At 44.1% G+C, this 25256-nt stretch overlaps 1 protein-coding gene across 1 annotated transcript; it reads left to right on the forward strand.

The window, feature by feature from the left end:
- Positions 1-8872: 8872 nt before the first annotated feature.
- Positions 8873-25104, forward strand: MRAP (melanocortin 2 receptor accessory protein). Its single transcript, XM_005283913.4, has 3 exons — positions 8873-9210; positions 15501-15600; positions 23592-25104. Exons 1-3 carry the CDS (start codon positions 9105-9107, stop codon positions 23755-23757), a joined length of 372 nt encoding a protein of 123 aa, XP_005283970.1. The 5' UTR covers positions 8873-9104; the 3' UTR covers positions 23758-25104.
- Positions 25105-25256: the final 152 nt, after the last annotated feature.

The raw sequence follows: 25256 nt of genomic DNA on the forward strand, positions 1-25256 counted from the left end.
GGTCACGGATTGCAGTGTAGCTTTGCAGGGAACTCATTCTAATGTTATCACACTTTTTCACAGGCAGCCAACCTGCTTGCTGACATCTCACTACTGCAAGTGAGCAGGGAAACCAGGGCACAACTACTGCATGCTTGCGACTTTCACCCCGGTCTATGTCCTTGGCTACACTGGTGCTTTACAGCACTGCAACTTTCTCACTCAGGGGTGTGAAAAAACACACCCCTGAGCGCAGCAAGTTACAGCACTGTAAAGCGCTAGAGTAAACAGTGCCCCAGTGTAAGCTAATCCCCTCGGGGAGGTGGAATACCTGCAGCGCTGGGAGAGCTCTCTCCCAGCACTGGCGCCGTGACCACACTCGCACTTCAAAGCGCTGCTGCGGGAGCGCTCCTGCGGCAGCGCTTTGGAGTTTCGAGTGTAGCCAAGCCCTATATGCAGCTCAGCTATGTGCCGCTTTGGTCCCAGCTCCAGTGATTGCTAAATTGCATGGTACAGTTTCCTACAATGGGAGAACCAGGACCGCCCAGAGGATTCAGGGGGCCTGGGGCAAAGCGGGGGAGCTGCAGCGCTTGTACTCACCCAGCGGCGGTCCGGGTCTTCGGCAGCATTTCGGTGGCGGGGGGCCCTTCAGTCACTCCAGGTCTTCGGCAACACTGAAGGACCCCCCGCCAAAATGCTGCCGAAGACCCGGACCGCCACCGGGCCGGAGCCCGGGGTCTAGGGCAAATTGCCCCACTTGCCCCCCACTCCCCCCGGGACCCCTGGGAGAATTTATAAGGCTGCAATCCCTCAGGCCTGGTCTACACTACGAGTTTAGATCGACTTTAGCAGGGTTAAATCGAATTAAGCCTGGACACGTCCACACGACAAAACCCTTTCTTTCGACTTAAAGGGCCCTTTAAACCGGTTTCTTTACTCCACCTCCGACAAGGGGATTAGTGCTAAAATTGGCCTTTGCGGGTCGGATTTGGGGTAGTGTGGACAGAATTCGACGTTATTGGCCTCCGGGAGCTATCCCACAGTGCTTCATTGTGACCGCTCTGGACAGTACTCTCAACTCAGATGCACTGACCAGGTAGACAGGAAAAGCCCCGCGAACTTTTGAATTTCATTTCCTGTTTGCCCAGCGTGGAGAGCACAGGTGACCACGCAGAGCTCATCAGCACAGGTAACCATGATGGAGTCCCAGGATCGCAAAAGAGCTCCAGCATGGACAGAACGGGTGGTACGGGATCTGCTCGCCATATGGGGAGACGAATCAGTGCTAGCTGAACTCCGTAGCAGTAAACGAAATGGCAAAATATTAGAAAAGGTCTCAAAGGCCATGAAGGACAGAGGCTATAACAGGGACACACAGCAGTGCCGCGTGAAAATTAAAGAGCTAAGGCAAGCCTACCACAAAGCCAGAGAGGCAAACGGAAGGTCTGGGGCAGAGCTGCAAACATGCCGCTTCTACACGGAGCTGCATGCCATGCTAGGGGGTGCAGCCACCACTACCCCAACCGTGTGCTTTGACTCCGTCAATGGAGAAACACGCAACAGGGAAGCGGGTTTGGGGTACGCGGAAGATGATGATGATGATGAAGACAATGAAGATAGCAAGGAAGCAGAGAAACCGGTTTCCCCAACAGCCAGGATATGTTTATCACCCTGGACCTAGAACCAGTAACCCCCGAACTCACCCAAGGCGTGCTCCCAGACCCTGAGGGCACACAAGGGACCTCTGGTGAGTGTACCTTTGTAAATATTACACATGGTTTAAAAGTAAGCGTGTTTAATGATTAATGATTAATTTGCCCTGGCAATCGCGGCCAGTACAGCTACTGGAAAACTCTGTTAACGTGTATGGGGATGGAGCGGAAATCCTCCTGGGACATCTCCAGAAAGCTCTCCTTCATGTACTCCCAAAGCCTTTGCAGAAGGTTTCTGGGGAGGGCTGCCTTATCCCGTCCACCATGGTAGGACACTTTACCTCGCCAGGCCAGTAGCACGTAGTCTGGAATCATTGCATAACAAAGCATGGCAGCGTATGGTCCCGGTGTTTGCTGGCATGCAGACAACATCCATTCCTTATCTCTCTTTGTTATCCTCAGGAGAGTGATATCATTCACGGTCACCTGGTTGAAATGGGGTGATTTTATTAAGGGGGCATTCAGAGGTGCCCGTTCCTGCTCGGCTGAACAGAAATGTTTCCCACTGTTAGCCGCGCAGTGGGGGGGGAGGGGTGAAGGGATCATCCCAGAGAATTGTGTGTGGGGTGGGGGGTAGTTGGGTTTGTGCTGCATGTTAACCTGGAAACCCCAGCCCCTCCTTTTACATTGCAAACCCATTTTAAATGGCCAGCCCAACGGGTGCTTGGTATGGGAAATGAGGGCGCTACTGTTTGAAACCATTCCCACATGTTATGAGAGTTAAAAAAGCCAAAAGACTGTGGCTTACCATGGCTGCCTGCAAGCCAAATTCTGTTGCCTGGCACCACGTGAGTGATCTCTCACACCAAACCGGCAGGCCCTCAATATAAGAGGAAAAATGCGACCTTGTAACGAAAGCACATGTGCTGTGTAATGTGAACAGCAAAATTTAATGTGAAAGAGCGTACCCATTGTTCTCTAAAATGTGTCTTTTTTAACCACCTCTCACTTGTCCTCCACCAGCTGCAAATGTTTCTCCTTCGCAGAGGCTAGCAAAGCTTAGAAGGAGAAAATGGTGGACTCGGGATGATATGTTCATGGAGCTCCAGATGTCCTCCCACGCTGAAAGAGCACAGCAGAATGCGTGGAGGCAGTCAATGTCAGACTACAGAAAAGCACAATATGAACGAGAGGAGAGGTGGCGGGCTGAATTGCGGGATGAACAGAGCAAGTGGCGGGCTGAGTGGCATCAGCTTGCAGACAGAAGGCAAGAGTCGATGCTCCGGCTGCTGGAGCATCAAACTGATATGCTCCAGCGTATGGTTGAGCTGCAGGAAAGGCAGCAGGAGCAGAGACCGCCGCTACAGCCCCTGTGTAACCAACAGCCCTCCTCCCCAAGTCCCATTGCCTCCTCACCCAGACGCCCAAGAACACGGTGGGGGTGCCTCCGGCCACCCAGTCACTCCACCCCAGATGATTGCCCGAGCATCGGAAGGCTGGCCTTCAATAAGTGTTAAAGTTTTAAAGTTTTAAACTGCAGTGTGTCCTTTTCCTTCCCTCCTCCCCCATCCCTCTCGGGCTACCTTGGCAATTATCCCCCTAGTTCTGTGATGAATTAATAAAGAATGCATGAATGTGAAGTAACAATGACTTTATTGCCTCTGCAAGTGGTGCTCGAAGTGGGGAGGGGAGGGTGGGGTGGTTGGTTTACAAGGAAGTAGAGTGAACCGGGTGGGTTGGGGGGCGGAGGGTTCATCAAGGAGAAACAAACAGAAGTTTCACACTGTAGCCTGGCCAGTCACAAAGCTCATTTTCAAAGCTCCTCTGATGCGCACCACGCCCTGCTGTACTCTTCTAACCGCCCTGGTGTCTGGCTGCGCGTAATCAGCGGCCAGGCGATTTGCCTCAACCTCCCACCCCGCCATAAATGTCTCCCCCTTACTCTCACAGATATTGTGGAGCGCACAGCAAGCAGCAATAACAATGGGGATATTCTTTTCGCTGAGGTCTGAGTGAGTCATTAAGCTGCGCCAGCGCGCTTTTAAATGTCCAAATGCACATTCCACCACCATTCGGCATTTGCTCAGCCTGTAGTTGAACAGGTCCTGACTACTGTCCAGGCTGCCTGTGTATGGCTTCATGAGCCATGGCATTAAGGGGTAGGCTGGGTCCCCAAGGATCACGATAGGCATTTCAACATCCCCAACGGTTATTTTCTGGTCTGGGAAGAAAGTCCCTTCCTCCAGCTTTCGAAACAGACCAGAGTGCCTGAAGACGCGAGCATCATGTACCTTTCCCGGCCATCCCACGTTGATGTTGGTGAAACGTCCCTTGTGATCCACCAGGGCTTGCAGCAGCATTGAATAGTACCCCTTGCGGTTTATGTACTCGGTGGCTTGTGCTCCGGTGCCAAGATAGAGATATGGGTTCCGTCTATGGCCCCACCACAGTTTGGGAATCCCATTGCAGCAAAGCCATCCACTATGGCCTGCACGTTTCCCAGAGTCACTACCCTTGATATCACCAGGTCTTTGATTGCCCTGGCAACTTGGATCACAGCAGCCCCCACAGTAGATTTGCCCACTCCAAATTGATTTCCGACTGACCGGTAGCTGTCTGGCGTTGCAAGCTTCCACAGGGCTATCGCCACTCGCTTCTCAACTGTGAGGGCTACTCTCATCCTGGTATTCTGGCGCTTCAGGGCAGGGGAAAGCAAGTCACAAAGTTCCATGAAAGTGCCCTTACGCATGCGAAAGTTTCGCAGCCACTGGGAATCATCCCAGACCTGCAACACGATGCGGTCCCACCAGTCTGTGCTTGTTTCCCGGGCCCAGAATTGGCATTCCACGGCATGAACCTGCCCCAGTAACACCATGATTTGCACATTGCTGGGGCCCATACCTTGTGTGAGGGCTGTGTCCATGTCAATTTCCTCATCACTCTCGTCGCCACGCTGCAATCGCCTCATCGGCTGGTCCTCGTTTTGCTTTGGCATGTCCTGGCTCTGCATATACTCCAGGACAATGCGCGTGGTGTTCATAGTGCTCATAATTGCCGCGGTGATCTGAGCGGGCTCCATGATCCCAGGGCTATGGCGTCTGGTCTGAAAAAAGGCACGAAACTGACGGAGGGAGGGAGGGGAGACTGACGACATGGCGTACAGGGAATTAAAATCAACAAAGGTTGCTGTGCATCAGGGAGAAACACAAACAACTGTCGCACAGAATGGCCCCCCCAAAGATTGAACTCAAAACCCTGGGTTTAGCAGGCCTTTGATTTCACAGAGGGAGAGGGAAGCAAATGAATACATCTATTTTTTACAACTTAAGCTGGCAGCAGACGGTGCAGCATGAATGATAGTCCTCGGCATCTTCTGGGTACTTGGCAGAAGGTACTACGACTGCTAGCCATCATCGTAAAGACGGTTCAATTGGACTGCCGGCAGGACTGAGTCTCCAGGAGACAAAGCATGTCTGCCCAGGTGCTTCTGATTGAACTGGAATATGACGATGACAGATATCAATCTTAATACACCATCTACTGCCAAAAGGCAAGGGGCTGCTGCTGTGTAGCAATGCAGCCCCACATCTGCCAGCACCCAGATAGCCGATGAAGGCTACCAGTCATACTGCACTGTCTACTGCCAAAAGACAATTAGCTGCTGCTCTGTAGCAATGCAGTACCACGTCTGCCGGCACCCAGATGACATATGGTGATAGTGAGCTGAGCGGGCTCCATGCTTGCTGTGGTATGTTGTCTGCACAGGTAACCCAGGTAAAAAGGTGTGAATCGATTGTCTGCCGTTGCTCTGATGGAGGGGGAGGGGCCTGACGGCATGTACCCAGAACCCCCCACAACACTGTTTTGCATCATCAGGCATTGGGATCTCAACCCAGAATTCCAATGGGCGGCGGAGACTGCCGGAACTGTGGGATAGCTACCCACAGTGCAACGCTCCGGAAGTCGACGCTAGCCTCGGTACTGTGGACGCGGTCCGCCAGCTTCATGCACTTAGAGCATTTTATGTGGGGACACACACAATCGACTGTATAAAACCAGTATCTATAAAACCGGCTTCTGTAAATTCGACCTAATTTCGTAGTGTAGACATACCCTTAGAATCTGCGGCAGAGGATTAACAAGAGCCTCTTGGAAACTTTCCAGAGCCTTTCTGGAGGATTCCCTGCAGGTCTCTATGTCCATCGACACCCTGCTTGGCCATGCAGATTAGTTACACAGGGCAATGTCCAGTTCACATAAAACACTACCTGCCTCCCTCTTTTCAATTCCCTACACAAACCACAGCAACTTACCCAACATCTCATCTGCTTCCTGCTCCCCATAGAGCACTTCTGGAGTGGAGAAAAGTTCCTGGCTGCATGCCCCACTGTGCGACCCCACTGGGAACTCCACATCCTCTTCTACCTCCGCTTCTTCATCCAGAATTTCAGCCTCCGGGTTACCCCCTCTTTCTGCTGCCTCCGAAGTATCCACGGGGCTATTGGCGTTGGAGGTGGGGTCACCACCGAGGTTAGCATTTAGCTCCTTATAGAAGTGGCAGGTTTTAGGTGCACCACAGGAGCGATGGTTTGCCTCCCGCTCCTTATGGTACGCCTGCCGCAGTTCCTTTATCTTCGCTCTTCACTGATGTGTGTCCCGATCATAGCCCTTTTTACACAAGCCTTGAGAAATTTGCCCATATGTGTCCCGATTCCTACGGTTCAATTGTAGCTGTGACTGAACAGACTCCTCTCCCCATATACTGATCAGATCCAACAGCTCAGCAGTGGTCCAAGCGGGAGTGCGTTTGGTGCAATAGCCAGCCATGCTTACCAGGGAAGCCACCTAGGAAGCTCACATGGGAAGCCAGCAAGCAGGAAATGAGATTTAAAATTCCCGGGGCTTGCAAAGGGGAGGGACGGGTTGGCTGCAGGGCAGCGGAGTTGAAACCGCTGACCAGAGCGGCAGCATGGAAATTGTGGGACACTTTCTGGAAGCCAAAATCGTGGAAAAAAGGTGTGGTGTCTATACTGGCTGTTTGTTGACAATAAAGGTAGGGGAAAAGACAAAAGTCACTCGCAGGGGTGGAAGTTTTTTGTCACCAAAACTGGGCTTTTTTTTTTTTTTGACAAAAGTCCCATTGCAGTGTGTATGCAATCGCTGTTTTGTTGCCAAAAGGCATCTTTTGTTGACAAAACTTGCCAGTGTAGACAAGCCCTAAGGGTGTAGCCATACCTTAAGTGGGTCCAGGAGCAGAATGGGAGCCATTGGAGGAAAGCAGGGAGCCGTGAAGGAGCTGTGAGCAAGCCATTGGAAGGGTGGGGGGAGGGAAACATTGTTCAAGTTTTTCCTCCAAATAAGCTGGCATTTTGGGGCTGATGGTGCAATGTAAATTTTAGCTTATTTTCTCTGTTTTCCCTTCTAAGCAGAATGTAAGCTAACACGCACTAGAATGCACACAGAAATGGTGACCTCTGACTTATTTGAAAAACGGTCTGTGCACACTTTTTCACATGTTCCTAACTGCTCAGTGGGACAAGAGCCTTACTATTGGGTGGGGGAAAACAGGCCTGACAGAAGCAAACCGAATTAAAAGGAACAGGCAACTTAAGAATCAAACTTTTGAATTTTGATTTTGCTTCTCTTGTACGAACTACTTTATTGTAACTAAAAATGTTAGCGGGAAAATAATTCTCTTTTTTTTTCTTTTTTGCATACTTCAAGCATTTGATACAGCTTTGTTCAAAGTCACTTTCACTGCTTCTCCTTCTCAGTCAGTTTCCCCTGTTTATGTGGGTCTTTCACAAAGCGGCCAGAGAGAGAAAACATCTTAAAGATAGGACAGTTATGACTGTAAACTCATAAAAAAGGGTAGGGAGATTCTCAGGGAGGAAGAATGGATCAGTGGTTAGAGTTCTGGCCTGGGCTGTGGGAGGTGTGCATTCAATTCTTGCTCTGCCACAGATTTCCTGTGTGACTCTGGGCTAGACACATAGGGTATGCCTACGCTACAGCGCACAGCTATGGCGTTGTGGCTGTGGCACTGTAGTGTAGATCTTTCCTACATCAAGAGAAGGAGGTTTTCCATCGATGTAATTAATCCACCTCTCCAAGATGTGGTAGCAAGTTCAATGGAAGAATTTCTCCATCGACCTACTCCTGTCTATATCAGGGGTTATGTAGACCAAACTACAGTGCTCAAGGCATGACATTTTTCACAGCCCCAAGAGACTTAGCTAGGCTGATCTAAGGATAGACCAGGCCTTAGTCTCTCTAGCCCAGATCCTCAAAGGTATTTAGGCATCTATCTCCCATTGATTTCAATTGAAGTTAGGAACCTAAATATCTTTATGAATCTGGGCTTCAGTTATCCATCTGCAATATGCAGATAATGTTATTTCTCTACCTCTCAGGGTGTGTTGTGAAGATGAATGCATTAAAGATTATGAGGTGCTCAACTACTGTGGTGATGGGGACTATATAAGTACATAAGATAAACAGGTAGGTGTAGTACTTTTGAAACAGACAGATTTAATTTTAACTAATCTGCCTCCTACTACTGTATTTGTGATTCCTACTTCAGGCTGACAACAAATGCTCCTCTGCAGTCTGTTTTAGAGAGAATCGTAGAGACCCTATGCTACACAAATATCAAAAGGAGAAATCTGGCACTATTCAGACATCACGTTTAGTATCAATCAAACTCCTATCACCAAATAAACAACCATGTCTGATTGGGACAACCATGATGTATGGTGTAGTTCTCAGGAATACATTTAAAAACTGATGGAGGATCTGTCTTCCTGTTAATGTTAGTAATTTCTCTTCTAATAAAATGTTTTGCATATGTGTTTGTGTAGGTATTTCAAAGATTACTGTTGAAAGCACTGAATCTCTTCTACTTACATTCTGCCTGGGGCCTATTTTTACATCATTTGTTTGGGATGGCTGGTATTAAGGCAAATCATTTAAAATATTTGATACAAAATCTCCAGCTATTCCAATACCGTCTTTTATTTAAGGAGTAATTTATCAGGCCCTCTAGGGTATATGTGTCATAGAGTCATGATTATTTTTTAGGAAAGCTCTTTTCAGTGGGTCAAGAATATCTGTTTTATGCTGAGGGCTTCACTGATGCTAGTTACTCATTGGGAATAGTTTATAACTCATTTTGGCTTTTGTCCATTCTATTACTGTTTACTTGACATCCATGTCAATACAAAGCCGGGTGGAAAATAGCTAGTACATAATTGCCCACCAGCAACAGAGGTTGTTATTAGGTGTCTGTCATAGTCTGACGTTCATTTCTGCTAAATGGTATCTAAGCAGTCCTTGAGTTGCAGGATATGAGGACTTTCAGAATGATTTACACAGGCATCAGTTATGCAATCTCTATATGAGGACACTGAAGTGTCGTAGAAAATAAAAGAGTATTAGATTGGAGTTCTGAGATGATTAAAATGTGCTACTGAAATGGCTATCAGAACAAACACATCTGAGTATTATTGGTCTTATGAATATTACTGGGACTATTTGGATCCAGTTCCTGTAGATGAAAGGAAGTTGAAGGCTAATAAATGTAAGTATTGCATAGTAACAGCTTCTGATCTAGTATGTGAAGAGTTAGATAAGAACAAAATAGGTTGAATAATCTCCCTTAATATCTTCACTATCATGTTTCTCTTTGTAACATAGACTATAATGGGTTATATATATTTAATTTTATAGCTGACCCTCTGTATTTCCAAACTCTCACAACACTTAGTAGGTTCTAATAGCAGTTGATACTAATACTGCAATATTATTTCATTTACTGTACAGTATATATATTTAAGAAAGATTTTGATACTAACCCATCTAATTGGAAAGAGATTTTTTTAAAAACAATTTACTAAATGGAAGCTTATTCTGAGATGTTAATCAGAAGTTTGTTGTAATCCTGTTTGCATAATAGAGTAACAAAATAACCTTTTGTTACTCTATATAGGTTTTTTTTTTTTTTTTTTTTGTCAGTAATAGTTGTTTTCTTCATGGAAGGCCAGGCTTGCATTAAAATGTATATAAGTTTTTAGATCTCAATAGAGAAAGAAGTTAAATTTTGATTAATCAGTAACAACAAGAAGCTGAACACACACACACTTTTTTTCTTATTTCTTTTATCTGACATTCATCTCTAACTAATCATATTGATGTTTATTACCATAACAAAAATAATGCATTATAATGGGCATCATTGGGTGCTGTGCAAACCTAAGACCAAGTGCTTGTATGAATCATATCTACAGTATGGCCATGGAAGTAGATTCCTTTAGCCTTTGATATTTATTTTCAGTTGATGAAGAAATAAGATGTCACTCATTTCATCCAATTATAATAACTCCACTTGAATTTAGAATTTCCATTTTGAGTGTAATAAACATTAATGTAATCTTAAATTATTACTTAACATGATAGGTCAAATTCATTCCTAGTGTAACTGCATAGCTTCATCTTATGGAAGCCAAAGGATAAATTCACCAGGGATGAATTTAAAACCAATATGTATTGGACAGGTGGAATTTATAGTTAAGTGACAAAAGACAAAAATATATTATTACATTATTGGTTCCTGTTTAACTTACTGTTACCAAAGACATTTTGGAATATACAAGTACAATATTAAAGGTTCAAAAAACTTTTCACATTGTCATCCATGATCTAGTCTACAAAGAATAAATAGAAGAACAGGAGTACTTGTGGCACCTTAGAGACTAACAAATTTATTAGAGCATAAGCTTTCGTGGACTACAGCCCACTTCTTCGGATGCATATAGAATGGAACATATATTGAGGAGATATATATACACACATACAGAGAGCATAAACAGGTGGGAGTTGTCTTACCAACTCTGAGAGGCCAATTAATTAAGAGAAAAAAAACTTTTGAAGTGATAATCAAGATAGCCCAGTACAGACAGTTTGATAAGAAGTGTGAGCATACTTACAAGGGGAGATAGATTCAATGTTTGTAATGGCTCAGCCATTCCCAGTCCTTATTCAAAGAATAAATGATAGTCTTTATTCAAAGAATAAATGATAGTCTTGAAAGACTTTTGCTTATTTGTATAACAGCCATACAAGAAACATTCTCTGTAGTGCCAAGTAATTGATAATATTGAAACTGTAAAATTTGAAAAATCCTGGGCTTAACCTCCAGGTGAAGCAGAGCAATGCTTGGTGCACCTGGGAAGGGCAGGGCCATGGGTGGCTTTACATCAGTTTTCAGCCTCTCCTGAAGACTTAGGGACTGCTGGGGGCTGACCCACCCTTGCACAGGATAGAGAACTGCTGTAACAGACTGACAGTATCTTTCTATATTCTAAGTAAACTTTATTGAATTAATTTAAACCTTAATGAATTAGGTTTAATACCTTTGTGTACATTGTATTAAAAATGCCATAGTGTATGTTTATTGTGGAATTATATGTACCTTTTCTAGTAGGGAGGGGAAATGCTAATGTATTTCCTCTGTTATCATCCCTTTGAAGCTACCCCTCTGGAGAGGTTTGCATAGACCAGTTCAAATTGGATTCTCTAGGGGCTAACAGACAAAGAAAGGGGTTTTGGATAAATAGCCTAGTTTTAAACTGGCTCAGGCATTTCATCCTGAACCAGCAAATGGACAAGACCCCTGGTCCACAGAGGACCCCAATCCTTAGGGTAGGGTTGGAAGGTCTGGGTGCTTGTTCTGAGCTGGAGCTGTGATGAACATGTAACCACAAGGAATCTCCTTGGGTGGGGAAGCTGAAGGAGTGCTCTTGCCAGAATCCCTGTTAGAGTGAACTGTGGTAAACATATTAGCATGTGTGTAGGGTCTTTTATTGTTTTTAATATGTTTTCTCTGAAATGCTTTTTACCTTAAGAATAAAGTAGGCTTGCATAGGAAGTGCTGTGAGTTAACTTATAAGTGTAGCAATTACACCTGTTAACCATCTATAAAGAGAAAGAAAACAAGTGTGTGTGAGCAACTCTGTGCTGGGAATAACACAGTGAAGGCAGGAGTGCATGTCTCCACTCAAGAGAGGCAACAGCTTGGAAGTTGGAAGCCTGAGAGTGGATGCCCTTGCTGGACCACTGGTGAAGTTGCCCTGATCTGTGACAGCTGCTAACTTGTTGGCAGATAATGGTCCTCAAATCCCCATTGTGCTCTGGCCCTGCCTTGGAATGGTCCCTGTGCTGGTGCTAGAGGGATGGGCAAAGTTGAGGTTTACCTTAGACTAAAGGAACCATCTGTAAGTCTCCTTTTCACTGCTGAATCAGCAAAAATGGGACAGTAGAGCACCCAATTTGAAGCCAATGGGCCTTGCCTGCAAGATTATATTAAGCACATGCTTAAGTGCGTTTCTGCATCTGAGCTTCAGTCTCTTGTGAGATGTCATAATATCACTAGTTTTCTAGAGTAGACTAAACTTGAATTTCCTACTTCAAACAAACAAACAAAGCAAAAAAGGGAACAGCCAATTTTTTTCTCCTGTGCAGGTTAATTTTAGTGCCAACTTTTGTTCCTTTGGTCCAATATTAATAACACAGGGCTGAGCTTTTCTCACTGATGAATCTGAAGCCAGCCATGAGGACAAGAGGAATGATGCATCACTTCAGAGAATTACTCAAAGATTTTTCTTTCTATTAATAGCATTGGGCAGTTTACCCATTTTTTACTAAAATAATAATAATACATTAAGCTAACCCTGTAATTGGGTTATAAAAGGCAGGTGAAAAATATAGTCATATAAAAAGCTTTTATCAACTATTAGAATAAAGTCTGTTGTTAAAGAAAAGAAGAAAATCCCAATTGATGAAAGGCTAAAAACAGGAAACATCTCCTGTTTATCTCCCAAGTTCAAATACCACCCTGAGATCCAGAGCAATGTAATCCTCCATTACATATGTAAATAGTTGCACCTTGATTGGTTCCAGTGAGTTCCATGTATAACACTTTCTTATTAAAGCTGGACAATCCCCTCTTCTCCTCTAGTTCAGGTTTGTGGGGGGTTTTATGACTCCAAACTGCCAGATCCAGTTCACACTGTTTTTCATCATTTCAAGCCCTTGAGGTTTGCTTGTAGTATGAACACTCTGTCTCTCCCAATACAAGAGCCTCCCCCGCCACCCCTTACTTTAAAGACTTATTGGGGAGAGGGGCCAGGCCAGTGCTTTACAATCCCCTCTTCCCCATCTAATATTTCTGAGGCACTGACTGGCTTGTTTATTACGTCTGGCATCTTCAGGTGCTGTAGATGGCTGCTTCCCCAACTTTAGTCTTCAGGGGACTGCATTATATGTGCTTTATACCTCCTCATAGCCTGGCAAGGGTCTTTTGAAGGAGCTGTACTGCATCCTGAATCTGAGTCAACCCTCTGAGACTTAATTCCACTTGGCAATTCCTTCTTTATACCTGGGTTGAATTTTGCTTTCACAATGAAAACCAAAATGAGTTGAAACTCTAGTAGGCTTGGAATTTTCTTGCCATCATTTTGCACCATCCTGTTAATCAGTGACCCAAATCTAGTTAGCGTGTCCAAATCTCAACTGCCTGATAAGAATCCTAATAGGTGACAGGGCCACCCGGGGGGGGGGGGGGGGGGCGGACGTGGAGCAATTTGCCCCGGGCCCCTCAGGGGCCCCCACAAGAATATCGGAGGCTCCCCCCTGCCTCCACCTTTCCCCATCCCCCGGCGCCTCAGCGCGCCGCGTCCAGGAGCGGCCCTGGACAGTGCTGCAGTGGCGTGGCTCCGGCAGGGCCTGAGGTCCTCCCGCTTGGAGCCACGTGGTAAGGGTGCGGGGCTGCGAGCTCCTGGATACGGCTCGCTGAGGCTGGGAGAGGGGGTAAGCAGCATGGTAAGCCACTCTGAGCTGGGCACCCCCCGACCCCATCCCTTCCCATCCCTGACCCCCAGCTCTGAGCCCAGCCCCTCTGAGCCAGGCACCCTCCGACCCCCAGCTCCGAGCCCAGCCCCTCTGAGCCGGGCACCCCCCTGACCCCATCCCCCCCAGCCCTGACCCCCAGCTCTGAGCCCAGCCCCTCTGAGCTGGGCACCCCCCGAGCCCAGCCCCCCACAGCCCTGACCCCCAGCTCCAAGCCCAGCCCCTCTGAGCCGGGCACCCCCCGATCCCATCCCCCCACAGCCCTGACCCTCAGCTCCGAGCCCCAGCCCCTCTGAGCCAGGCACCCCCTGAACTTTAGTTCTGAGCCCAGCCCCTCTGAGCTGGGCACCCCACGGCCCCCAGCTCCAAGCCCAGGCCCTCTGAGCCGGGCACCCCCCAAGCCCAGCCCCCCACAGCCCTGACCCCCAGCTCCAAGCCCAGCCCCTCTGAGCCGGGCACTCCCCTGACCCCATCCCCCCACAGCCCTGAGCCTCAGCTCCGAGCCCAGCCCCTCTGAGCCGGGCAACCCCCCGACCCAGAGCCCAGCTCCCCACCCAGTCCTAGGCAACAGTAGCGCCACCTCCAGGCAGCGACAGCCCATTGGCACCATCACCATCACCCAGCGACAGCCCATTATGTAATTGCAAATGTATACATACCATTAAATCATTTAATGTTTTTAAATAATGTATTTCATGTATTTTCAAATTATTACAAATTAATTTTTGAATGTATTTCACTGGTTATTTTTTACATTTTCAAATACATGTTACTATAGTATTGCAACTTTTTTTTATGGAAGGGGGCCCCGAAAGTGCTTTGCCCCAGGCCCCCTGAATCCTCTGGGTGGCCCTGATAGGTGAGCTCTAACTTTAGGTTGTTAGTTTAATAGGGAATAAAATGGGTACCCCATGTAGATTAATTAATGTCTCTAATTGCTGATACATTCCAGGTGTTTTCAGTAGAAGCACGTATTCCTACATATTGAGTTTATTTCAATGAACATCAGTGTTTTTTGTTCTTTGAGGTAAAAAATTATTTTATCTTAGTAAACATTTGCCTATTGAGTCAATGACCCTTGTTTTTCACCCCCAACAGAAGTTAACATCTGCTTATAAATTCTTTACACGTCACAGATGTTCTGTCCCTGGCACCTCACGATATTAAGGCTGGCTAGCGCAGTTCCACACTGACCCTAGAAGAGCGCATCCAGTCCTAGAAATGCCATCTAAATATTAAACACACTTCTGACGGTTAAGCACGTGCTAAAACTACTTGAAAGCTACTGTACAGAATTTTCCATGGGACTGACACATTGCTAGGCTCACACGTGACATCACTTTTCAACAAGCTGTTCCCCCCATCCTTAGACTCTGAAAGGTCAATTTTAAAATTCCCGGCTGGCAAGAGTTTCGTAAGGGTCACATTCCATCCTTTGAATGCATGCACAGAGCTCCTAGTGAGTTCAATAGGTATTGTACTCATGCATCTAAGGGCAGAATTTGCTTCATAGACTGTTAGGCTGAGCAATATGGGTGCAGTTTTCCTTTAAAAAAACAAGTGCGTACACTGGAGTTCTGTGATTCTGTGGTAGGAACTAAGTTGTGTAATCTGCAAATGGATAAAATTCTCACAACCTTCTTATGTGCAATATATTGCTTTTCCAAAGATATATGTAGTGCTGGTCACACTAGTGATTAGAGCAGGGGGCTAGGATTAGGATTGCTTTATTTCAGGCCCAGATACACCACACAGTGGCTTGCTATATGACTTTGGATAGTCACTTCATCAAGTCGTGCCTCAATTTCCCCATCTTGAATAGAGAGAATAATACCATTCAGTGGTGGTGTAAAGTTTAATTAATTAAATGGTATAAAATGCTTTGAGATCATCAGTTTTATCTGCACATTTTTTACTTGATACTGTATCATTGATGCTGTATGCTTCTTTTTTCTTTTTTAACAGATTCAATTGTCATAGCCTTTTGGGTTGGTATTGCTGCATTTGTGGTGTTTCTGTTCCTTATATTGCTCTACATGTCCCGATCTGGGTCTACACCAGTCAAGTAAGTAAGGCTGTTATACTGCAGATGAGGTACAAACTGATTTGTTTAATTCACATTATAATCAGCATGTAACACTTTTCACAGTTTCAGGGTAACTGCACTTGTATCCCACCTCCGTGGTCCACTCCAGGGGTGCCCAATCAGGTCTCAGGTTTCCAGCTGTCACTTGTCTCTGAGCAGGGACCCTTGTCCCACTTCCTTCAGACCTGGATGTAAAGACTGTGCAGTTCCCTGACATACTCTCTGGCGTCCTCAGCAAGTCAGTCTACCTACATGCCAGCACCTGTTCTGTGCTTTCTCTCTGAGAACAATGCCCAGTGTGTATCAGCAGTTACAAGTACCATACAGCTCTTCCAAAGCAAAGTTCATTTATTCACACGGCAAAACCACAACACATATAAAAAACAACAAAAAAGTTCCTACATGCTTACTAAACACACCAGAAATCACCCAGCTTCCACATGGTGAGTCTGGTAGGCCAACATCCCTTCCAACCCTTCAGCAAGGTTTGAGGTCTGCTTAGGACCAAAGGTCCTGTCCATTTGCTGAATCAGAAGGAAGACTGTGATTCCGTTTAACCTGTGGTAACCCTCCACCATAGAGCAGAACACTATCATACTAAACCATTCATAAATTTAATCCGATGGTCCCCAAAGATACTGCCTGGGTTGCAATATCTGTCACAACCCTGACTCACCTTGAAATGACGGAATGACTACATTCTTAATTATATATAGCAGTGCATAAAGCATGACATGTTGTTTTTATTAGCTGGCCTATGGTTGTCAGCCCAATGTTATTCAATATTTTTATCAATGGTCTGAAAGAAAATATAAAAGCACTATCGACAAAGTTTGCAGATGAGACAAAGATAGGGAAATACTTAAGAGAATAGGCCACTTGTTCTGAGCCATTTGGATTGCTTGATGAGCTGTTGCTATCGTATAATTTGCATTTTAATAAAGCGAAATGCAAAGTCATATATCATGCAAACAAAGAATGAAGGTCATATGTACAGGATGGAGGACTATATCCTGAAAAACAGCGTCTGAGGAGTTAGGAGTCATGGTGAACAAACAACTATCATGAGTTCCCAGTGTGATGCTGTAGTTAAATGTTTGTGACAACTGAATGGATAAACAGGAGAATATTGAGTAGGAATATGAAGGTGATATTACCTCTGCATATAGCATTGTTTAGACCACTACTAGAATACTGTGCCAGTTTTAGAGTAAACACTTTAAAAAGGACATTGGAAAATTAGAGAAGGTTCAGAAAAGAGGTATAGGAATGATTTCAGGTCTGGAAAACATGTCTTCCTGGGAGAAATTTATGAAACTCAATCAATTTAATTTATCAAATAGAAGGTTAAGAGGTGACTTGATGATTTATAAGCACATATACAGTGAATAGATTTCTGCTAGATTAAGAAGCCCTCTTGCATCAGTCAAAGACATACCAAAATCTAACAGCTGGAAGGTGAAGCTAGACATGCAAACTGGAAATGGCACACATATTTTTAAGTGAGGATAATTAATCACTGGAACAATTTACCAAGGGATGTGGTAAATTCCTCATCACTTGTTCTAATTCACCTGCAAGTTATTGGGCTCAATCCTTGAAAATGGGTGAAATTGTATGGCCTGTGTTATGCAGGAGGTCAGATTAGATAATTATAGTAGTCTTCCTTCTGGCTTTAAATATATGAATGGGCCAGATCTTCAGCTGGTTTAAATCACGACAGCTGTACTGAAATCCATGGAGCTCTGTTAATGCACAATGGCTTAAATTCTGGCCCAATGTCTTTTGTTTTAGGGAAGATGTCTTCCACATCCTAGCACAGACCTAAAACTGCCTCCATTTCCCTTGCTTTAATCTCCCTCCCCAACCTCACAACCTACATCTCAGCTACTATCCTACACGCTGAGCAGGCCTAGAAAGGACTCCCTCTTGAGGCAGTCAAAGATGGTCCATAATCAGTTGGAGGGGTTGCTGTGGAATTATTTGAAGCACTTGCCCACCATAACCTTTGTTGGCCAGAAGCTGGGAATGGGTGACAGGGGATGGATCACTTGATGATTACCTGTTCTGTTCATTCCCTCAGGGGCACCTGGCATTGACCACTGTCGGAAGACAGGATACTGGGCTAGATGGACCTTTGAGCTGACCCAATATGGCTGTTCTTATGCTCTTATAACTGGAGCTGAGTATGTTGCCTCTGTAGTATTCACAGACCTGGGCAGCCTGGATGTGAAAGGCTGCATTTCAAATTGGGTTTTCTTGCAAAAGAGTGTAGAAAACTAAACACTAAATCAACTCATTAGTAGCCCCTAATGCTCAAAGGCCTGATTTTATCACCCTTACTCACTTTGGGTAATTGCTTATGTATGAGATGTCCCATTTCAAAGGGACTACTTGCAGAACAAGGTACTACTTGGTGTGAGAGGTAGAGTCAGGTTTTGAGTTAGTGACACAGCAGAACATAACAGGTTCCTCAGTCTCATGAGTCTGTGTGACATACCAGGATACACTGAGAGAGATCACAAATTGACTCATAATGTTAGCATTATGCAGTTCATCATTTGAGTCATGTAAAGCTAGACTTGACAAAGTAGGGGACAACTCTCCAGGAAAAGTAGGTGGATTAAGGTGAAGCCATTCATTTCGATCTCTAACCTCTGTGACTGTGACATAGACTAGAAGAAAGCAATGCCCATTGACACATAGCACTGATTTGTTTAGTGGGTTCATAGACCTAACATTACTGGAGATTTTGAACTTTGCCTAAGTAGGGTTTTTGTTTGATGCAGTCCACATAATAGTTTACTTTGCTCAAGGAAACCAGCAGCAAGCAAACAACTTTGTGCAAACATGGATGAATTTGGAAGGCTGTGCCCACTGCTTTTCATAAACTGATCAGGAGGCAAAAAATTCAGCCCAGCAATTAGGCAGAGAGAGGTTCAAGATTAGGTCACAAACAAGCAGAGACAAACAATAGTATAACATAGTAGTAAAAGGGAGTAATAATACAGTCGAATGTATCAGCACCCTAAGGCCTTTGGGACATTAACAAAAGGTAACAACAATACAAAAAGGCAGCTTTCCCAAAGAAACCGCAAAGCAGGAGGCAAACTAATTTCCAGATAAGACATAAATAATACAAGAAACACATCCAACATAAAATTACATGGTTACAGAGGCAAATTCCCTTTAATTTACTGTGCTTAAAGAACTGGCAGGAGAAATTGTATACAAGTAATATTCTCTCAGGAAAGAGAGATTCCTCATTGTAAACAGAGTACTTGCAAGACCTACACAGAAAAGACTAAACATTAGGTGAGCTTTTATACTGTGCCATTGAGAAAGAACACGTAGGACATGTATTGTGCAGTATTACAATATTGCCATATTAATCTCTAGCGTAACTGGTATTTCCGATGTAATTCATTGAAAGTGCTATGGTAACCAATTAAACCTTAGGGGCATTTTATACAAACCATAGGTGTCAATAACTGAAAGGAACACTGGATGATTGATTGTTTATTTAGAGTTTGAAGTTCATCTTGTGTATTGTTTTTCTAGATGTTAGAACACACCGTAAGAAATTTTAGGAATAGGAGAGGATATCCAGCCCAACACACCTGCCCTTTTTTGATTTACGTTCTACCTGTTTTCATGCTGGTTCACCATATGCTCCAGTTCTTTCCAACTATCACAAGAGTTGGTAACAATAAGGACAAAGATCCTCCTTCTGCCACTGCTAGACCGTTAGGGTAAGGTTAAAAAAACATCCACTAACCAGGGGAAAAGGCAGCAGAAAACATTCTTTAGGGCCCGAGTCCAGCAATTGGATGGGTGTGGCACACCTCTTTACCTGACTGGGGCTCTGTTGAAGTCAACAGATATCCCCACATAGGTGTAGGGTTTGCCTGCAGGCAGTCAGTTGCAAGATCAGGGCCTAAAGCTTCTAATTAATACAGAAGTGTTCTCTCTCTGTGAGCAATAGCAGATATCCAGGGCCTTGCAGGCTGGTTTCCCAGTGGAGATGAAATCAGTGATATGGCACCTCGGTATGTGTTAAGAGTCACTGGTTTTATTTGCACATATACATCAATCCTGGAACAGAGGTGGCCAGACAGTTTTCAGGGCAATCCCTTCTTTCAGGAATCTCAGCCCAACACCAAAGCCAAGTTCCCAGGGGGCAACCCTGCCTCAAGAATTTACTCTAAGGAAATTTACTCTAAGGAAATTCTTGTGTTACTTGCACAGCTCCCTCTACCCAGAACAAAAGTTAACAGCAACACAGCATGTCTTCCCAAGACCAAACGTTTACAGCATGTGTGCAGTCTGACTTCAGTTGGACTCAGCAGATGCAGCAGCAGGCCCTTGGCTGTCAGTTTCAGGATCACAGCCTGCAAAGACTTTTGAAAACTTTTGTCAGTAATAATATAAAGGTTTTCCCCAAAATCTACGAAGATAAAAATACAGCTCTTGCTTCCCCTTCTTGCTCTAAACCAATGCATTTTCCTTCCCTGGTATTTCAAGATATTGTTAAAACTTATTAGTGTTGTAATCGGTGCTTTGGACTTTGCAACAAGGTATAGAGGGTAGAAAGGAAGGGTTTGGACTTCCTAAGGAAGTGTACTAAGTTTCGAGGCCTAATAAGGATAGAATACTTGGTTTCTAATATTTTCAATCCTTTCCTCCCCATCCTTCAGAACAAGACAGCAATGGTAACTGAAACATGAATATTCTTCTGGGTAGAAACATACTCTGAATCCAGATCCCTTTCCTTAATTTTTTCTGTTTTATTTATTCACAGGGATGGCAGGCTGAGAAAAATGTTTTTGTGGAATTATGCATAATATATCCAGTAACGCTGAAATCACATACCACCCAGCCATACCAGCTCAGGGTTTCATAGAGTTTGTGGCCAGAAGGGACTATTAGATAATCTAGTCTGACTTCCTGTATATTACAGGCCATTGCTAAGGCTATGTTTTAGTCACAGGTATTTTTAGTAAAAGTCATGGACAGGTCACAGGCAGTAAACAAAAATTCATGGCCAGTGACCAGTCCATGACTTGTACTATATACCCGTGACCAAATCTTGGGGTGGCCCGGTGTTCTGTGGGGAGCAGCCCGGGGGCGCCATGGGTGCTCTTGGGGGAGCAGCGGGGGTGCAGCAGGTGGCCCAGGACCCTGATGTTGCTGGGGGGGCGGGGGTTGGTGGGACTGGCAGGCTCCCTACCTGGCTCCTCGGAGCTCCACCCTAGGCAGAGGTGCGGCCAGAGGGCTCTGTGCGCTGCCTCCACCCCAAGAGCCGGCTCTGCAGCTGAGAACTGCAGCCAATGGGAGGTGCAGGGGAGGCACCTGTCGGTGGAGGCAATACACGGAGCTGTCTGCTAGGAGCTGAGGGAGGGACATGTTGCCGCTTCCAGGGAGCCCCCCAAGGTAAGCGCCGCCCAGCACCCTCACCCCCTCCCACACCCAAATGCCTGCTGCTGCTGTGGGGGAGGGAAGCTGATGCGGCTGGCCCGGGGGTTGCCTGAGCTGCTCAGGCAGCCCCCGGGCCAGCCACAGTGACCACTACAGAAGTCATGGAGGTCACAGAAAGTCACAGAATCCATGACCTCCATGACAAACTCGCAGCCATAGGCATTACATCTCATCCAGCTAGCCCTGTACTGAGTCCAATAAGATTTGTTTGACTAAAGCATAATTAATATTTGACTCAAAGTATATCTTCTGGAAAGGCATTAGTCTTGATTTGAAGACATCAAAAGAAGGAAAATCTATCACTTCCCTTGGTAGTTTGTTCCAATGGGTGATCACCCTCACTGTTAAGAATTTATGTCTAATTTCTAATTTGAATTTGTCTGGCTTCAGCTTCCAGCCAGCTTCTTGTTATGCCTTTCTTTGCTAGATTAAAACATCCTTTAGTAGCTGGTATTTTCTCCCTGTAAAGGTATTTAAGTCACCTCTCAATCTTCATGTTGATAAGCAGATGGAGCTGATATTCTTTAAGTCTCTCACTGCAAAGCATTTTTCCCAGCATTTGAATAATTTTTTCTGTCTCTTTTTTGCACCCTTTCCAATTTTTCAACATTCTTTTACATAAATAAATTAATGGAGACATCCTATCTCCTAGAACTGGACGGGACCTTGAAGGTCATCAAGTCCAGCCCCCTGCCTTCACTAGCAGGACCAAGTACTGATTTTGCCGCAGATCCCTAAGTGGCCCCCTCAAGGATTGAATTCACAACCCTGGGTTTAGCAGGCCAATGCTCAAACCACTGAGCTATCCCTCCCCCAAATGTGGATACCGGAATGGTATGCACTATTCCAGTATCAGCCTTGCCAATGCCAAATACAGAACTAAAATCACACACACTCTCTCTCTCTCCTATTCACTATCCCCCATTTATGCACCTAAAGATCACATTAGCCCTTTTTGCCACAGCATCACAATGGGAGCTTGTGTTGAGTTACTTTCCCACTATGACCCCTAAACCCTTTTCAGAGGCACTGCTTTAGTCTCCCGTTCTGTAAGTGTAGTCTGCAGTCTTTGTTCCTAAGATGGATAACTTTGCATTTAGTTGTATTAAAAAAGCATTTTGTTTGAATGGACCCACTTTACTAAATTACCAGATTGCGCTGTCTGACTGCCCTGTCCTCATGATTTACCATTCCTCCACTCTTTGTGTCATCCACAGATTTTACCAGCAGTGGTTTTATATTTACTTCCAGATCATTGATGAAAATGTTTAACAGAGGCCCCGTACCTTTCTCTGTGGAACCCCATTCCATGAAGATCCCCCATTGACAACTACTTTTTGAGATCTAGCAATTAGCCAGATTTTAATCCATTTAATGTGTGCTTTGTTGTTATTGTCTAATGCTAATTTTTTAATCAAACTGTTGTGTGGTAATAAATCAAAGTATATTACATCTGCAGTTATCTTTATCGACCAAATTTATAATCTCATGAAATAATGAAATCAAGTTTGTTCCTTTTTGAATACTAGCAGATTAGCATTCTTCCAGTCCTCTGGAATTTCCCCAATATTCCAAGATTTATTTAACATCAGCAAGCCGTAGTTCTCTTCAGCCAACTCTTTTAGGACTCTTGGGTGCAAGTTATCTAGGACTGCTGATTTCAAAATGTTTATCCCTACTAGATGTTGTTTAACATCCTCCTTAGTTACTAATGGATTGGAAAATACTTCATCAACCTCATGTGATATGAGTACATCATCCTGCTTCTTTCCAAATACAGAAGTATTTATTGAAAACTTCTGCCTTTTCTGCATCATCATCAACAATTGCACTATATTTACCCAGTAATGGGCCTATGCCATTGCTCGAATTTCTTTTGTTCTTAACAGTTGTTCTTAACTCATGTTCCTAGCTCTGACTGCCATGGATTTTTCCCTGCTGTCTTTAACAACTTCTTGTTTTTTTACACTTCATAACTTTTAATTTACATTGATTGATATCAATTTTCCCTTTTTACATGTGTTATATGTTCTTTTTTTATTTCTTACTGCTGCCTTTGCTTTGCCACTGAACTCGGAGAAGCTTTTAGCCAAAGTCATCCTCTTGATTGTGGAATCATTTCTGGTCATCTAATAAACTCTTCTTAAAGAACTCCCTGTCTAATTTTGCTCATAATTTTCCTCCATTTTGGGAAATTAGCCCTTTTGAAGCACCAAGAGCATAGATTAGTGGTTGGGACTGTCCTCTGTGCACCCATATTGAATGTAATCAGGTCATGATCGCTAGTGCCTAGACAACCAACTAACTTCCAGTCCAGTAATTAATTCATCTTTATCCATCATAATGAGGTCCAAAACAGTTATCTCATGTTGGATGCAATACCTTTTGTGTCAGAATATAATCATCTATAATGTTTATAAACTCTAATTATATTTATATCAGATCTGCAGCATGTCTCTAACACCACATTTTTTTCTTTCCACACATTACAGACAAGTGCTTGCAGGTAACCGGATAGAACATCTGGAAGGAAGTAGCTCCAATGTTGAGCGGCTGCATTGTGTTGATCTCAGCAGTCCAGACTCAGACTTGATCGCTACTGAACCATGTAATTCTCTTTCAGATGAAATTGGCATTCATGGAAGCATCTCGGCTTGAGTGAGAACTGGAAACGGATTCCTTAAAAACCAATCATAGTGATTATGACAGTGGGAAGATACAAGAATACCCTTGATACCTTTTAGTAGCTGTATAAAATTAAACTAAATTAGCCCTGAAAAAGAGAACAAAAATAATTTTAAAAACTAAGACTAAAATTCAAAATATTCAAACCTAGATGCCTAATGATTTAGGCTTCTTAAGCCATTTAGGCACCTAGCTAGACTTGCTGTTTATTAGAGGTGTTGAATAATCCCAGATCTTGCAAATTACTAATGTACTAGATGTAAGAACAACTTAAAAAAATAATCAGGGACAGATTCTGCTCTCAGTTACATGGCTGTAAATCTGAAGCAACTCTTCTGTTGTCAAGTATATTACTCTGATTTACGCCAGTGTGGCTGTGAGCAGGGGCTGTTCCTGCAAGTAGAGGTAGATAAAAGTGGTTCTCAACCTTTCCAGACTACTGTACACCTTTCAGGAGTCTGATTTGTCTTGTGTACCCTAAGTTTTACCTCACTTAAAAACTACTTGCTTACAAAAATCAGACATAAATATAAAAAAGTGTCACAACACTCCATTACTGAAAAATTGCTTACTTTCTCATTTTTACCATATAAAATACATGTATGAAATTTCAGTTTGTACTGACTTCACTAGTGCTTTTCATATAGACTGTTGTAAAATGAGGCAAATGTTTAGATGAGTTGATGTACCCCCTGGAAGACCTCTGCCTGGGGTTTGCATACCCGTGGTTGAGAACCACTGGTATAGAATACCAAAGTAGATTCCAGTCCTGCAAACTGTTACGAATTGAGCTTGCCTTTATGCACTAGATATCATCTTCAGCTGAGCTGTTCATGTGCATGGAGATAAGATGTGTAAATCTTTGCAGGATCAAAGGTTTTATTAATTTGAAGAGAACCCTTTGATTGTATTAGATTTAAATATTTTTCCTGCAATACTTATTCCTTATGAGCTCCATCATGACCATAGTCATCAATCTTATTTCCTCAGGTGCCTGTCCTCAGCTCATCTTCTCATTGCCAACCTCATCTTAGCATATTGCATTATCTTCGGGCCACTTTGCTGAGGACAATTTTAGAGCAATGTCAAATTTAAAAGCCTTGTGACTGCAGAGCAGAGAATTGCACCTGGCTCCACCGGCTTCAAATTCAGATATTTTTTAAAGTATAACAATGTGTTTTATTTACTTTAATATTTAAAAATATCTGGTTACTTTAAAAAAAGTTTACCTGCTTAGTTTAGCCAAATGGTTAAAAGCAGCATTTCTTACCATAAACAAACTGAAGTGTATTTGTAAATAAAGCTGGCAAGTGACACTAATCATGACCCAGTAGCCACAGGTTTGCCCTCTGAAAGATTATATAAACCAATGTCTAGTCTGCTTAATACCAAAGTAATGACCAGAAAGAAAATGTTAACACTGAAACTCTGCCATTATTTGATTGCTACCACTGGTCTTAAAGTCAGATGAA

This window comes from Chrysemys picta, chromosome 1 (assembly GCF_011386835.1).
Source record: "Chrysemys picta bellii isolate R12L10 chromosome 1, ASM1138683v2, whole genome shotgun sequence".
Taxonomy (NCBI): Eukaryota; Metazoa; Chordata; order Testudines; family Emydidae; genus Chrysemys; species Chrysemys picta.

Coding starts and splice junctions, on each gene's coding strand:
- MRAP (XM_005283913.4), top strand. CDS start 9,105: ATGGCTATCAGAACAAACACATCTGAGTATTATTGGTCTTATGAATAT. Junction 9,211..15,500: donor GAAGTTGAAGGCTAATAAAT/GTAAGTATTGCA, acceptor CTTTTTTAACAG/ATTCAATTGTCATAGCCTTT. Junction 15,601..23,591: donor TCTGGGTCTACACCAGTCAA/GTAAGTAAGGCT, acceptor CACACATTACAG/ACAAGTGCTTGCAGGTAACC.